Source organism: Charadrius vociferus, unplaced genomic scaffold (assembly GCF_000708025.1).
Source record: "Charadrius vociferus isolate BGI_N301 unplaced genomic scaffold, ASM70802v2 scaffold629, whole genome shotgun sequence".
NCBI classification, from domain to species: Eukaryota; Metazoa; Chordata; class Aves; order Charadriiformes; family Charadriidae; genus Charadrius; species Charadrius vociferus.
In genome coordinates this window covers 18,686-31,552 of record NW_009650184.1, presented here as the reverse complement: position 1 = coordinate 31,552, position 12,867 = coordinate 18,686, and the positions used below count along the sequence as shown (strand labels likewise).

Here is a 12,867-nt window from a genome sequence, read left to right as displayed (position 1 = left end):
TATTTTGTTCTTTCAGAGATGTTTTAGGCAAAGGCTCTTTAGTAGGAGACTGCAACAGAACTTTTCCTAGTAGCCTAATAGTGTCCCAAAATAATCAGACAGAAGCAGAATACCCTACCAGTTATACAAGTACGTCCTCATGTTCTCTGTTAGGCAATACTACTCTCTTGAATAATTGAAGGCTGGATAATTGAATCCAAATACCTCAAAATGCATGCATCAACTCATGAAAATTCCCTGCAAATCACATTCTGAAAATGGCAAGGAAAAATTTAGGTAGAGTGGCATCATGAAAAAGCAGAGTTTCCTCCCTGCTTCGTTCTTGATTGTGAAGTCTACTGGCTTTATTTTTACAAAGTGAAGGTGGGAAAGCTTAAAGGTGGGAATACTTAAAGCACTTGCTTTCCAGGACTGGCCAAGTTTCTTGACTAATAGCAATATATGAAATTAAGATGGTTTTCTTGCTGTAAGAAACTAAACTACCCCACTTGTTCTGTATCCAGAACTTAATTTTCATTTTGCCACTCCCAGTTCCCAGCCTGGAAGAAGGATCCTAGAAAGAAGTTCTAAGTCACAAGATGAGATGGAAGAGAGGATTCTAAATTCGGGGCGGGGGGGGAAGCATAAAGAATAACATATTCTGACTAGCATTAAAAAATGACAAAGTGAATGATCATCATTATAAAAATACTTCTACACTTCTGTCCTTCACTTTTTCTGCTCTTGCTTTGAGCAACCACTTACAGCAGACCTTGTCTTGAATTACACCTATGTAATCAGCATCTTACAAATGAAATTATTTTTAAAAAGGCTTCCATTATATATACAAGTACATTGAAATCCCTTCCACAGAGCCTTAACAGTCAACCCACACACAGTATTTGTTACAAATGTCAGTATACACAGTACAAAATAGTATATAAGAAGCCAATCAACAACACAAATGTTCTGAAAACCGTGTTTAACTTACTCTTGGAGAACATCAAAGTTAACAGATTTCTGTTTGCAAGTTTTTTGCCAATTATCAGCAAGCTTAAAAAAAGAGACTTGCCAGTAAACATTGAAGAGAACTTATAGGTATAATTCAAATATACCATAGCACGCATTTTAATGTCATACCGTGTTGAAGATGCATCAGAGGGAAAAAACTATAATTTAGTTGTATAGAGCAGATATGCAGGAATATACATATTTTACAACATATTAAAGACCAAGCACACCAATCTTGAAAAGGTATTTTTTTGTTTGCATAAATGCAGGGTTGAATTCCACACTCTATTACAGATGCATCATCGAAAAACAACTGTAGAGTGTGTGCACTTAAATTAGTCTTTAAAAAAAACCATAAAATTAAATTGCATTTACTTTCTATCATATGTAACTGATAAGAATTCATGTCAGTTGTTCTTAAACAGAGATTATGCTAAACCACCACTACACGTCTGGGTTCTTCTCAGTTAAATCTAAATAAATAAAATTATGTCTGCCTTCTCTCTCAAGAGCTGTATCCAATGAATTTTTTACAAATGAGAACAACAGCTACAACTAATGCCTTTCAAGCCTCAGCAAAACTGAATTATTAAATCTGTCTGCCTATATCCTATTACAGCCTACTTATGAATACTTGATTTTATTTTGTATAATTGACAACAGTTGTCAGGAAAGGAAGGTTTTAACGGCAATCAAATTAAGATCAACTGGTATAAGTGTCACAGTGAAGAGCCTGTGTCAAGTGTTGATGAATTAATTGATGGGTCACTGGGAAACAGGGCACGTGGAACTGTGGTGTCATAAACAGCTATATATTGTCTGTTAATATTACCAGCCCTCCTGTTTTAAGTCAAAAGCATTGAAAGAGATGGGTTACTAGAATATACCAAATAAAAAGAAAAATGGACTTCAACTTTACACACCTAACACCAGATCATTTATGAACAACTTAATTTTTAAATCATTTATATTACTTAAGTGACTATGTGCATGAAAATTTTAAACTGACGACAAGATGAATAGCAGCACCAAGATGGCATGTTGGACTACTGAGTTTCATTTACCACTGTAACAAGAAGCTTTCAATCACGATAGCTTCCAAGGAGGAAAAAAAAAAAACAACCACAAGACACCTGAAATGTCCCAAACATTTAAGCTACGCCATCACATAGGATGCAATTGAAAAACGTAGTGGCATTTATACAAGACTGATTAAATTAGTTTTAAAGCATTAATTTCTCTTAAGAACTGTGTGTACTTGAGATATTTGATCTGAATTAAGAAACCGATGAAGCAATTGATTAATTGGAATTTAAGCCATCAGTCACTGGATCCATCAACAGATTCATTTACATTCTAAACAATCAGCTGATGGTCTTATAGGATACCATGTATTAATACACAGTCAATATGATACCCCCAAACTCATCACAGTTCCTTATTGACAAGCACACAGATGCTTTTAATCCAAGCTTGATCACACTGCATCTTTTTTGAATTGCTGTATTGATTCAGTACGCTTTAGGAATTTTTAACTCTATTTTTATTAAAAACATTATGGAATTCTCTTATCTATAGCAAACAATGTCCCAAGAAAAAACAAAAGCATGTCTACATTCATATTCACATTCTCAAATTTTAAACTTACTGATTTATATTATTTTGAGATATACAGAAGGATACTTAGAAGCATTATTTTATCTTTTCCATTTAATAGGACTTGATGCACCACTTTGCTCCATTATTCTTCTGATGTATACTAGAAATCTTTTTGGAGAAACCCAGCGATACAGAAAAGACATAGTGTGAATTATTTACATCTTAAGTTTAATGACTAAATCAAAAACTCTGCCATACAGAACGCTTAGAACACTAAAAAAATTCTTGCTTTTCAGATCAAAAGAAGGTAAAGGATACCAGAATACCACTTTAAAATGGTATGAAAATCAGTACTGTATTTGGCAGATGTCAGCTTTAACATTACATTTTATACAATCACCAGAATATTTTTCACTGACACTATTCCCTGTTTGTACATTTGCTTAGTCTGCTCTTCTAGTTTTTTTTAACATTTAGTACTGGAATAACCTATGGGGATCTGTCCCATGAATCACAGAATGGTTAGAGTTGGAAGGGACTTAAGGATCATCTAGTTCCAACCCCCCCGCCATAGGCAAGGATGACTCCCACTAGAACAGGTTGCTCAAAGCCCCATCCAGCCTGGCCTTGAACACTTTCAAGGATGAGGCATCCGGGAAGCCTGTTTCAGTGCCTCACCATGCTCACAGACCCTCTTTCATTTTAAAACTGTTACCCCTCATCCTATCACTACACTCCCTGATAAAGAGTCCCTCCCCATCTTTCCTGTAGGCCCGCTTTAGGTACCAGAAGGTTGCTATAAGGTCTCCCTGGAGCCTTCTCTTCTCTAGGCTGAAGAACCCCAATTGTCTCAGCCTGTCTTCAAAGGACAGACGCTCCAGCTTTTGGATCATCTTTGTGGCCCTCCTCTGAATGATTCAAACACATCACCAGATTAAAATCCAAGACTCTTGAGAATATTTTCGGCCTTGCTTAGTCACTTGCAAACCAATTTTGCTCACATCTTCAACATATTGGTCCTATTTACTACATACGTTAGAATTACAAGCATATTTCTCAACAAGCAATAGACAGTACATCTTCCTTCATATGAATCAAGGATGAAAATATTTTCCAGAAGAAGTAATTATAACACAGCAGAAGAAAAACCCTACCTAGTGTAACCTACTACAGCAAGCTAATTTCACTGACATCACAGACTACTTTGATACAAAATATGCTGCACAACTGGACGTGTAGAAGGGATGAAACCAAATCTTTTGCAAACAGAGGTTAGAGTCTTTTAACACAGAAGTGGCTCCACTGCAAACCATTCTAAGGGCCCACTAAAACAGGAAAATTGTGTAACACAGATACTATTCCATAAGTGCTATTTTGTAAACACTATCCAATTATTTGAATCATTATTCTGGTCTAAGTACCAAGTTCAGATGGCATCTTCCATTTATCTGTCCTTAACACACAGTGCTCATTTGGCACTCCCAGGAAAACATTCTGGTTTACAGTTAGGAAGTTGGTTCTTACTTAAAATGTATTATGAGAATAGGATCCTTCTTACAACGTATAGTCAGATATGCAGTAGTTATATGGGACAATCATTAAATTGTCACCCATTATAACAGAAATGGAATCAGAAATTAGGACTTTTAAACTATCTTTCCTTCTTTTTTGGCTTAAATTTCAGTAGAAAAATCAAAATCAAGTCAATCAACTTTCTGATCCAAATGCAAAGCAGACATTAACATTGATGCCACAAGAAAAGGTCCAAAACATTCAAACATACTAAAAATAAATAACTATTAAAATATTTCTTTGTTACTACTTATTTTGCTGCAAATCTAATGAAACGCATTGCGTGCTAGCCACCCAAGTCTGCACAAAAAATACAAGAAAATACTTAGGGAATAAAATATATGATCATGCCTTTTAATAACATTTTACTGTGTAATTTTACATCAATAATACAGCGAGAGTAATACTATTAGGAGCTTAATGCCTGCCGAGACTGCCTCCTTCCACCACATAACACTCATACTATCTGACTGTATCTTAAACAAGTAGCTGATCACACAGAATCAGTATTACTCAGCGGCTTAAAGTAGATACCAAAACATTTCAAGCCAGAGTTAAATCAAATGTTAAAAGCAGAATAGGAACTGAAGTATAGAAACAGATTAAAGTAGTTCGGACAGATTGTTGGCAGCTACTCATGCCCTGAAGATAAACTTTTATCTGGCCATATGTGCAAAACTTAACTCTGCTCATTTATCATTCTCTATAGCAATAGATTTTCAAAGCATTTTAGTTCCCAGACAGGTAGGTTTTATAATGCTTGTTTTCTAAACATAATAGAAAATTCAAGAATGTGTGACAAATGCAACTCCTTCAGCCTTCTTATTTTGTGGTAGTTGGTTTTATAAAGAGATAAAAAGTTACAGCAGTTAAGCAACTAAATTCCAAACTGACATTTTTTCCTCTGGTTTGATTTTCAAATAGCTGAAGTTCCAGAAGAGGCTGGGGCATAGATAATTAAGTTGTTTGTAGAACACTTATTCCTAACTGTCCAGAATTAATAAATACTACTTGCATCACCTTTATTATAATTTTACATGCAGTGAGTTTGGGGTAGAACATAAATATTCTACTTATACTTACATTTTCAGATCTACAAAACTAGACCTTTCAAACAAGTAAAACATACTTGTCAGCACAATGCTCACTCTCTTTGGAGAAACGCTTAAGAATTCATAATTTTCAAAATAACTCTTTTCTTTAATTGTCAGATTTTGTTTGAGAAGGTAGATTCTGGAGTAAGCCTTTACTAGTTTACTCAGAGCTCCTTCCAACAGCAAACCAAGCTATATGAATGATGACTTAGCCTGTACTTTCATTGCATAGTTCATGCCAGTAATATGGTTACGATTTAAAAAAAAAAAACATAACATCTGAGGCAGTTATATTGCTACAGAAATTGCTACAAAGCCTCAAAAGAAAAATTATTTTCCTGTTTTATTCCCACATTTCACTCATAACATCGTTGCTAAGTTACAAGTAAAGAATACTGAAAACCCTTAACTACAAATTTTAATACAAGTGAGATTGCTCTTTTTGTTACAATTCTGAAAAATATAAATGTTTGCAACTAATAATTTATGCCTGAGTAAATATACCATAAGTGAAATACAAGAAAATAATCTATGCAATGGGGGATGTCCAGAGGGACCTCGACAGGCTGGAGAAACAGGTGACAAGAACCTCAAAGTTCAACAAGAAATGGTGCAAAATCCTGCACCCACCAGTATATGCTGGGGAGCCACCCAGCTAGAAAGGAGCTTGACAGAAAAGCACCTGGGGGTCCTTCTGAGAACCAGGTTGAGCATGAGCCAGCATCGTGCCCTTCTGGCAGAAAAGGCTACTGGTATCCTGGCTTGCATTAGGCAATGTATTGCCACCAGGCTGAGGGAAGATGATCCTTCCCCTCTGCTCAGCACTGGTGTGGCCACACCTGGAGTCCTGTGTCCGGTTCTGGGCTCCCCAGCACAAGAGAGGGCATAGTGGAGAGGATCCAACAGAGGGCCACAGAGATGATGGACTCACATATAAGTAAAGTCTGAGAAAGCTAGGACTGCTCAGTCTGAAGAAGACAAGGCTCAGGAAGGACCCTCTTAATGTCGATAAATACATGGAGGGAGGGTGCAGAGACTGAGCCAGACTCTTTTCAGTGGTGCCCAGTGACAGGACCAGAGGCAACGGGCGTAAACTGAAACAAAGGAGATTCCCTTTGAACATTAGGAAACAAGAATTATTATTTTTTAACTGTCTGGCACAGCTTGCCCAGAGACACTGTGGAATTTCCCTCCTTGCAGATACTCAAAAGCTGTCAAGATATGGTCCTGGGCAACCAGCTCTAGGTGGCCCTGCTTGAGCAGGGGTGTTGGACCAAATGATACCCGTAGAACCCTTCCAACCTCAACCATTCTGCAACTGTGAGATACAATCTAAAGTAGTCACATAGGTAAGACCAAAACAATGTAATGCGGCCTGAAAAATACCAGATGTAACAATTGTGCAACCAGCATTACCTTGCAAGAAATTACAGGTTTTTCACAATCAAAGGATTGTGAGAATTTGTAAGTGATTTCCCATTTCCCTATTGCTTCCATTGCTCAGCTGTAGCAGTAGACATACAGTATTTTTTGAATGTCCACACCAGTAAATTACTATATACTGGATTTAAAGACATACAGTAACAAAACTGTTTTGTTGATAATGATGATTTGTGCATGACAGCATGCCTGACAGCAGTGGGAGATGCTCTCTCTAGAGTATCACCCTAACAATACCAAAAAACCCCAAATTTTACAAATTTGGTAGCTGCTGAGAAGTCTAGAGCAGCTGATGTATTAAAATGCTTTTGTGGACTTTATTTTACTAGACATCTACATTTACAGTTTTTGCAATCTTTTACAAGTTCGTTAGAAGAGGAATATCTTAATGCAGTACTCTGTCTCTTGGAAAAACTACTTTTTCTCCAGGAGCAGTGGCTGCTACTCTACATGGAGTCAAGCGTCTACCAAAAATTCTAACTCTGTGCAAAAGGCACATGTACAAGGTTCAAATACCGTGGTCAGGAAAGTTGAAGTAAACCAGTAAAAAGCAATTCCACTTAAACCTTTGGGAGTTCAGTTTCTACCAGAAAAGGCTGAAGAGAAAACCCACCACCTCTACTTTTCATACCATTATGAAGCATTATTAGTAACAAAGGGGACCTCAGGAACAAAGAGAAGGGTTTAACTACTAAAAAGCTACTAACAAAAGCCAGTATCATAACAGTGTTGTGATTAGTCTGTCATAGGCCTAGAGAGTTAGCTGTAGTACAGAATTCAAACAATTCTTCAAAGTCCTAGCATCTATGGAGCATGTCACAAGCCCAAAAGATAGTTATCCCTTGGCTATTTCAGCTGCAGAGGCTTTTTAGCAAATAGCCCGTTTAGCCCTATTTCCATGTACAATATCATTCTGCTGTGCCATCTTTCTCCTAGTAACTTTCAACTTGTGGCCAGTTTCAACAAAGAATGGCAGACCAAAGATCTCAAGGACATGAAGTTCCTTGAATTTTTGTGAAAAATTAAGAGGATGAAAGAGCCACACGAACAAGAGAAAAGCCAAGCTGTCAGCTCCAGCAGTCATCTGTTCTAGGACCTAGCAAAAATCGATAGCAAAAATCAACACGTGCTTAGCTCAGAGCCAACCACTGCATATGCCAGCCTTTGCCCCATTAATAAGAAGCAGCTGAAATTACTGGAGGTGGGCAAATGAAAAGTTTGAAGGGAAAAAAAATAAAATTAAGCTTCATCCATTCTTTTCTGACAGTGTAGCCACCCTATCAAATTTGCATTCCTCTCAGAATTTCACTTTTGAAAGTTAACAGAGCACAAATATTCCAGAGACACTAAGTTTTATAAAGACATGCACCAGCAATTTATGAAGGACCAGTTCCAGTTCACGTCAGAACACCTTTGTGTGTTAGCATGTACCTGACCTGGATCAGAAGCCAGTCACTGAACCAAGGCACAACCAAGGTGGAGGACAAGGATTTTGGCTTAGAGAAGGAAAAAGTTTATCTTTGACATTTTCCTTCTGTCTGTTACAAGCCTACTTTCTTAATAATATTCTCATAATGCTGAGCTAACACCTGCTTCAGCTGGCAGTTCCTGTGGACATTATAAAGTTATACAATGATGTCTGGAATGCCCTGTCTAGCTTTTGATCTGTGATTGATGTAGTATGTAGAGAACTAAACATAGAGAGCACTTTAAAAAAAGAACCTGGAAACTATGTTAGAGACCACTTCGGATCTAGCTTAATTTCAGTAAGGGAGCTTTCCACTGGTGTAACACAGATCTTGCCTACATTTGTATAATAGCTTTCCACTAAGGTAGTCGGTTGTTTTTCACATGATGCCTGCTTATAAACCAAATGAAAATCACCTTTAAACCATCTTTTGCAGACATCTCAGCATGAACATTTACTTTAATCTGATGAAAGATTAAACAGCAGCAACTGCTGGAGAGGGTACAGCAAATAGCTACTAAGACGATTAGGGGACTGGAGCATCTTTCTTATGAGGAAAGGCTGAGGGACTTGGGTCTTTTTAGTCTAGAGAAAAGACGACTGAGCGGCATCTTATCAATACTTAAAAATACTTAAAGGGAGGGTGCCAGGTAGATGGGAACAGTCTTTTTTCAGTGGTGCCCAGTGATAGAATAAGAGGTAACAGGCACAAACTTGAACGTAGGAAGTTCCATCTGAACACGAGGAGGGACTTCTTTACTTTGAAGGTGGCAGAGCACTGGAACAGGCTGCCCAGAGTTGTGGAGTCTCCCACACTGCGGGCATTCAAAACCCACCTGGATGCCGTCCTGTGCAACCTGCTGTAGGTGACCCTGCTCTGGTGGGGGGGTTGGACTAGATGATCTACAGAGGTCCCTTCCAACCCTCACCATCCTGTGATTCCGTGAAAGGTTGATAAGTAGGGCAAATCTTCCAAATTTTTGTCATCTCTGCTATACGTAATGAGTAAAACGAAGACAGCCTTAACCTTCCTCCCCCCCCTTTTTAAATATATATAAAACCAAAATATTATTCCAGATGGTTTTTGCCTTTTTTAAATTTTTGAAGCCTATAAAGGTCTTGTTAACATCTGTTATATGGGGAGCCTGACAGCAGCAAAGAATTCACATCTGAGGAGCAATTTCCACCTGCTCCATCCCCCTGGGAAGTAATCCTAACTCTAAACTCGAACAGCCATCTAGCTGCCTCTGTTCATGAAAGAGAGGAATACCAATGTTATGGACTGTCAAACATGACTACAAAGACCCACCTACATTAGTCTTTAGACTAACCTTTCTAAAAGTCTGACTAAAAAAAGCACAAGAATCTTAGAAATTAGATACATGTACCAACTAGCATCATATAATCTGATATAATGACTTGAAGACATCATTCTAGCTAAAAGACAATGTATCTGATAAAATAAAAAGCCATTTATTAAGAATTCAGTTTTATCAAAATAAACTTGATTCCCTGAAATTCAGCTTCTATTATGTAGAGTTAAAAGTATCCTAAACAACTAGACATTCCTAAAAGTGCATTTGGGGGGTGAGTAGGTAGGAAGTGGAAGGGGAAGAAAAGCAAACACCACTGTCTCATTTCTTCCATGGTGCCACACTTGCACAAAAAGAACCCAGAACACTTTTAGGCTGAACTTTGTAAATGACACATTTATAATTCAAACTGCTTCTTTTTTGACTGAAGATATAGGTTATTGCAGTGCTGCACACTACATTAATACGTAGCGTGAAGCTGGAAATTAGTACTTTGCCCCAAAAGAAGCTTATAGGGTGGGTGGATTTTAAGATTAGTTCAAACTCTTTGCTTTACTCTTTATGGATTTATAGTAACAAGTTATAGTTAAACTGTTTTATCACACAGAAGATAAAATAAAATTACATATAGAACATAAAACCTTGCAAAAACTAATGTGTTTTACAAAGTACTTAAAATGTCAACTATAAATTAAACCATAAATCAGTCAAAACTCCAACATCCAAGAAGAAACAATTACAGATGTAAGTGTTCACTCTAGTCAAAAAACTATTACTGCCATATGCTTGAACTTCAGGGGAATATATTTTTTGTGGGTTTGTTTTCGTTTTAGAGAGATGCAACAACAATATAACTATTTAACTTGTTGCATGCTTATAGACAGTGCATTTTCAATGTTAAAAATCACATTCCATGCATAGCAGAAGTGTATATAAAAAAGTTTATATAAGAATTCTGGGAAGATTTTGCTCAATTTGCTCTTTAGTTACTTTGCATTATAACGAACATTTACACAGTAGGTACACAACTTTTTCCAAGTGCTCACAAGCATTTTTTAATATCAATTACAGAAAGTTTATTGTTACAGCATGATAAACTTCTAAAATAAGTAGCTTTATTTTCTACATAGCAATTTAATGAAGCTTCTTAAAGGAAAATTAAAGGAAAATTTTAATTATGACATCTAAGAAAGCTGAAAACACTGAACACTGAAGTAGACTTGATGAATTTTACTTTAAAAATATTTTCTTCACCCATTTCTGACATAGGGATTCACTCTGTTCCACTCCCATCTATATCCTGACAAAGAGATAGTTTAACTGATATTAACTGTGGTCCTTCTAGATTTACTATTCATATATATTCCAATCAAGAGACAGAGCTATCCCGTGCAGATGCATTTCTGGCCTATATTGTTCTCTGACAGCCATAGCTGTGCCCCATCCTTCAACTAATGGTACCACAGGGAAGGAAGACTGCACAGTGTCTTATAACCTCACAAACAGAATCCAGCTATTTAAGAATTAACAGGGAGAAAAACATGCCATAGTGCAGATATTCAAAATACATAATTTAAGAACTTGTTTTGTTGCAAGCTAGACAACTGTCTCATCTTGTTCTTGTTCATTTACTCCAGCAGTGGCAAATGAATCTGATGTAAACTGCTGCAAGAATCCTAATTAAGGACAGCAAGTGAGCTCTCGCCAGACGAACCGTTCTTGATACTCCTACTTCTTGATATATGAGCAAACACTACATTTGGAGTTCCCCACACATTTCTACTGTGCGCACATCACTTAAAGAAATTACAACTGATACATAACCCTGCTAGAGCAGATGATGACTGCTTCCAAATGCCTACATATGCAACACCCAATCCAACATAGCTAGTAAAGGCTAGGAAAATTTTGGATCATCACACATTGACCTTCTACCACTTACACATCGCATGCAAGCAGCCGAGTTTAAAGTAATTCTACAGGTGCAGAAGTCCTCCTACTTTCTGCTTTTCTAAGAGCTGTGACTTCAGCTGAAACAGTTAGTAGGAAAAGATGACATTGCAAAAAGAAACAATATAATTCCTTTTATAATCACACTGGATCCAAGAGATTTGTCAAGAGACATTACGCATTTTAACAAAAAGTGGTACTGTGGGAGGGAAGAAAAAGAAAAGCCCGTGTATCCTGAACCAGAGGGTGGTTAACCAAGATGGAGATTATATACAGGCTATTAGGAAACTTTGTCAGTCCAGACCAGTTAGGGATGATCTAGTGCATCTAATCAGCATTTGAAAGTCATTAGCAAGGCACAGTAACTATACAGTAATTTCTTCTTCTTTTAGCAAATATATAGCTCTAGTAGTGCTCTGTAGGCTATCAAATATTTTTTTCTTTTCTTGCAAATGATCTCTGTGAATTTAGCCTTTTATCTGAAATATATGATATAACTCCAGTGCCACAGTGAAATACTAAGTGCCACTAATACAGGGTTTACCACTATCACAGCTATTAGCTTTGTGAAATTTAGTGCTGTGACAAATTTCAGACAGTTCTTCAGGATCTGAAGAGAAATGGTAATATAAAGGAGGGAAACTCATTTGAGTTATATGGGGGGCATCCAATAGTAATTCCTAAACTTTAATCAAAACAGCTATAATTTATAGGGTTCCTATAAAGGAAATATTTGTTTCTCAAAGATTAGGAGTACTCCCCTATCACCATGTGAAGAGAAATAGAGCTAATGAGAAGTACTTTTCTTTCTCTTTCAAGAAAATTGTTGGGTTTTTTTTTCTTTTGACTGACCAAAAAGGCAGTATTATTTCTAAGTATATATATAAAAAAAAAAAATCAGCTATTTCCATTTTTTAGATTATTGTAATAGATTTCAAAAAAATAATCACATATTAGTAGGTTCAGATTTCAGTTCTTTTCAATTTAACTGAAATACAATCAGATGACATTCAAATGTGTTGCAGGATAATGATTAGTCATAAATCATTTAAAAATACTGTCAAGTCATATGAAAGAAGTACAGTCTTTTATATATAAAGTAGCCTTAATATTTGCTTTACCTAAATATTTTGTTATAGCAATTAATAAAAAAAAATATCTATGTACAGGAACATATCTAGAAAGGCATCATGTTCACAGTAAGATTTCTCCTGTTTTACAGTCCAAGCACAGTGTATTTCTCACATATAGATCCTCTCCCATTAATCTGATGATCTACCTTTAATCTAGTTGATCACTTCAAATTGGCACAATGTACAATCTAAAATTTTACAGCAACTAGAAAATTATCACATAACCAATTTGAATTATCAAAACATACCAGTTTTTTCCGATGTTCTGAGAAACACCATGTCAGATGGGATACGTTGATTCTATGGAG

The 12,867-nt window shown here is 36.6% G+C and overlaps 1 protein-coding gene across 1 annotated transcript in view; it reads right to left on the bottom strand.

Annotated features, from left to right (window-relative positions):
• ATP9B (ATPase, class II, type 9B) overlaps positions 1-12,867 on the bottom strand; it is a gene marked incomplete at its 5' end in the record, with an annotated part of 136,298 nt that overhangs the window by 106,413 nt on the left and 17,018 nt on the right. The window contains one exon of the mRNA XM_009892792.1: positions 12,808-12,859. Within this exon, the coding sequence (XP_009891094.1) occupies positions 12,808-12,859 (52 nt within the window). The remainder of the gene's footprint in view (positions 1-12,807; positions 12,860-12,867) is intronic.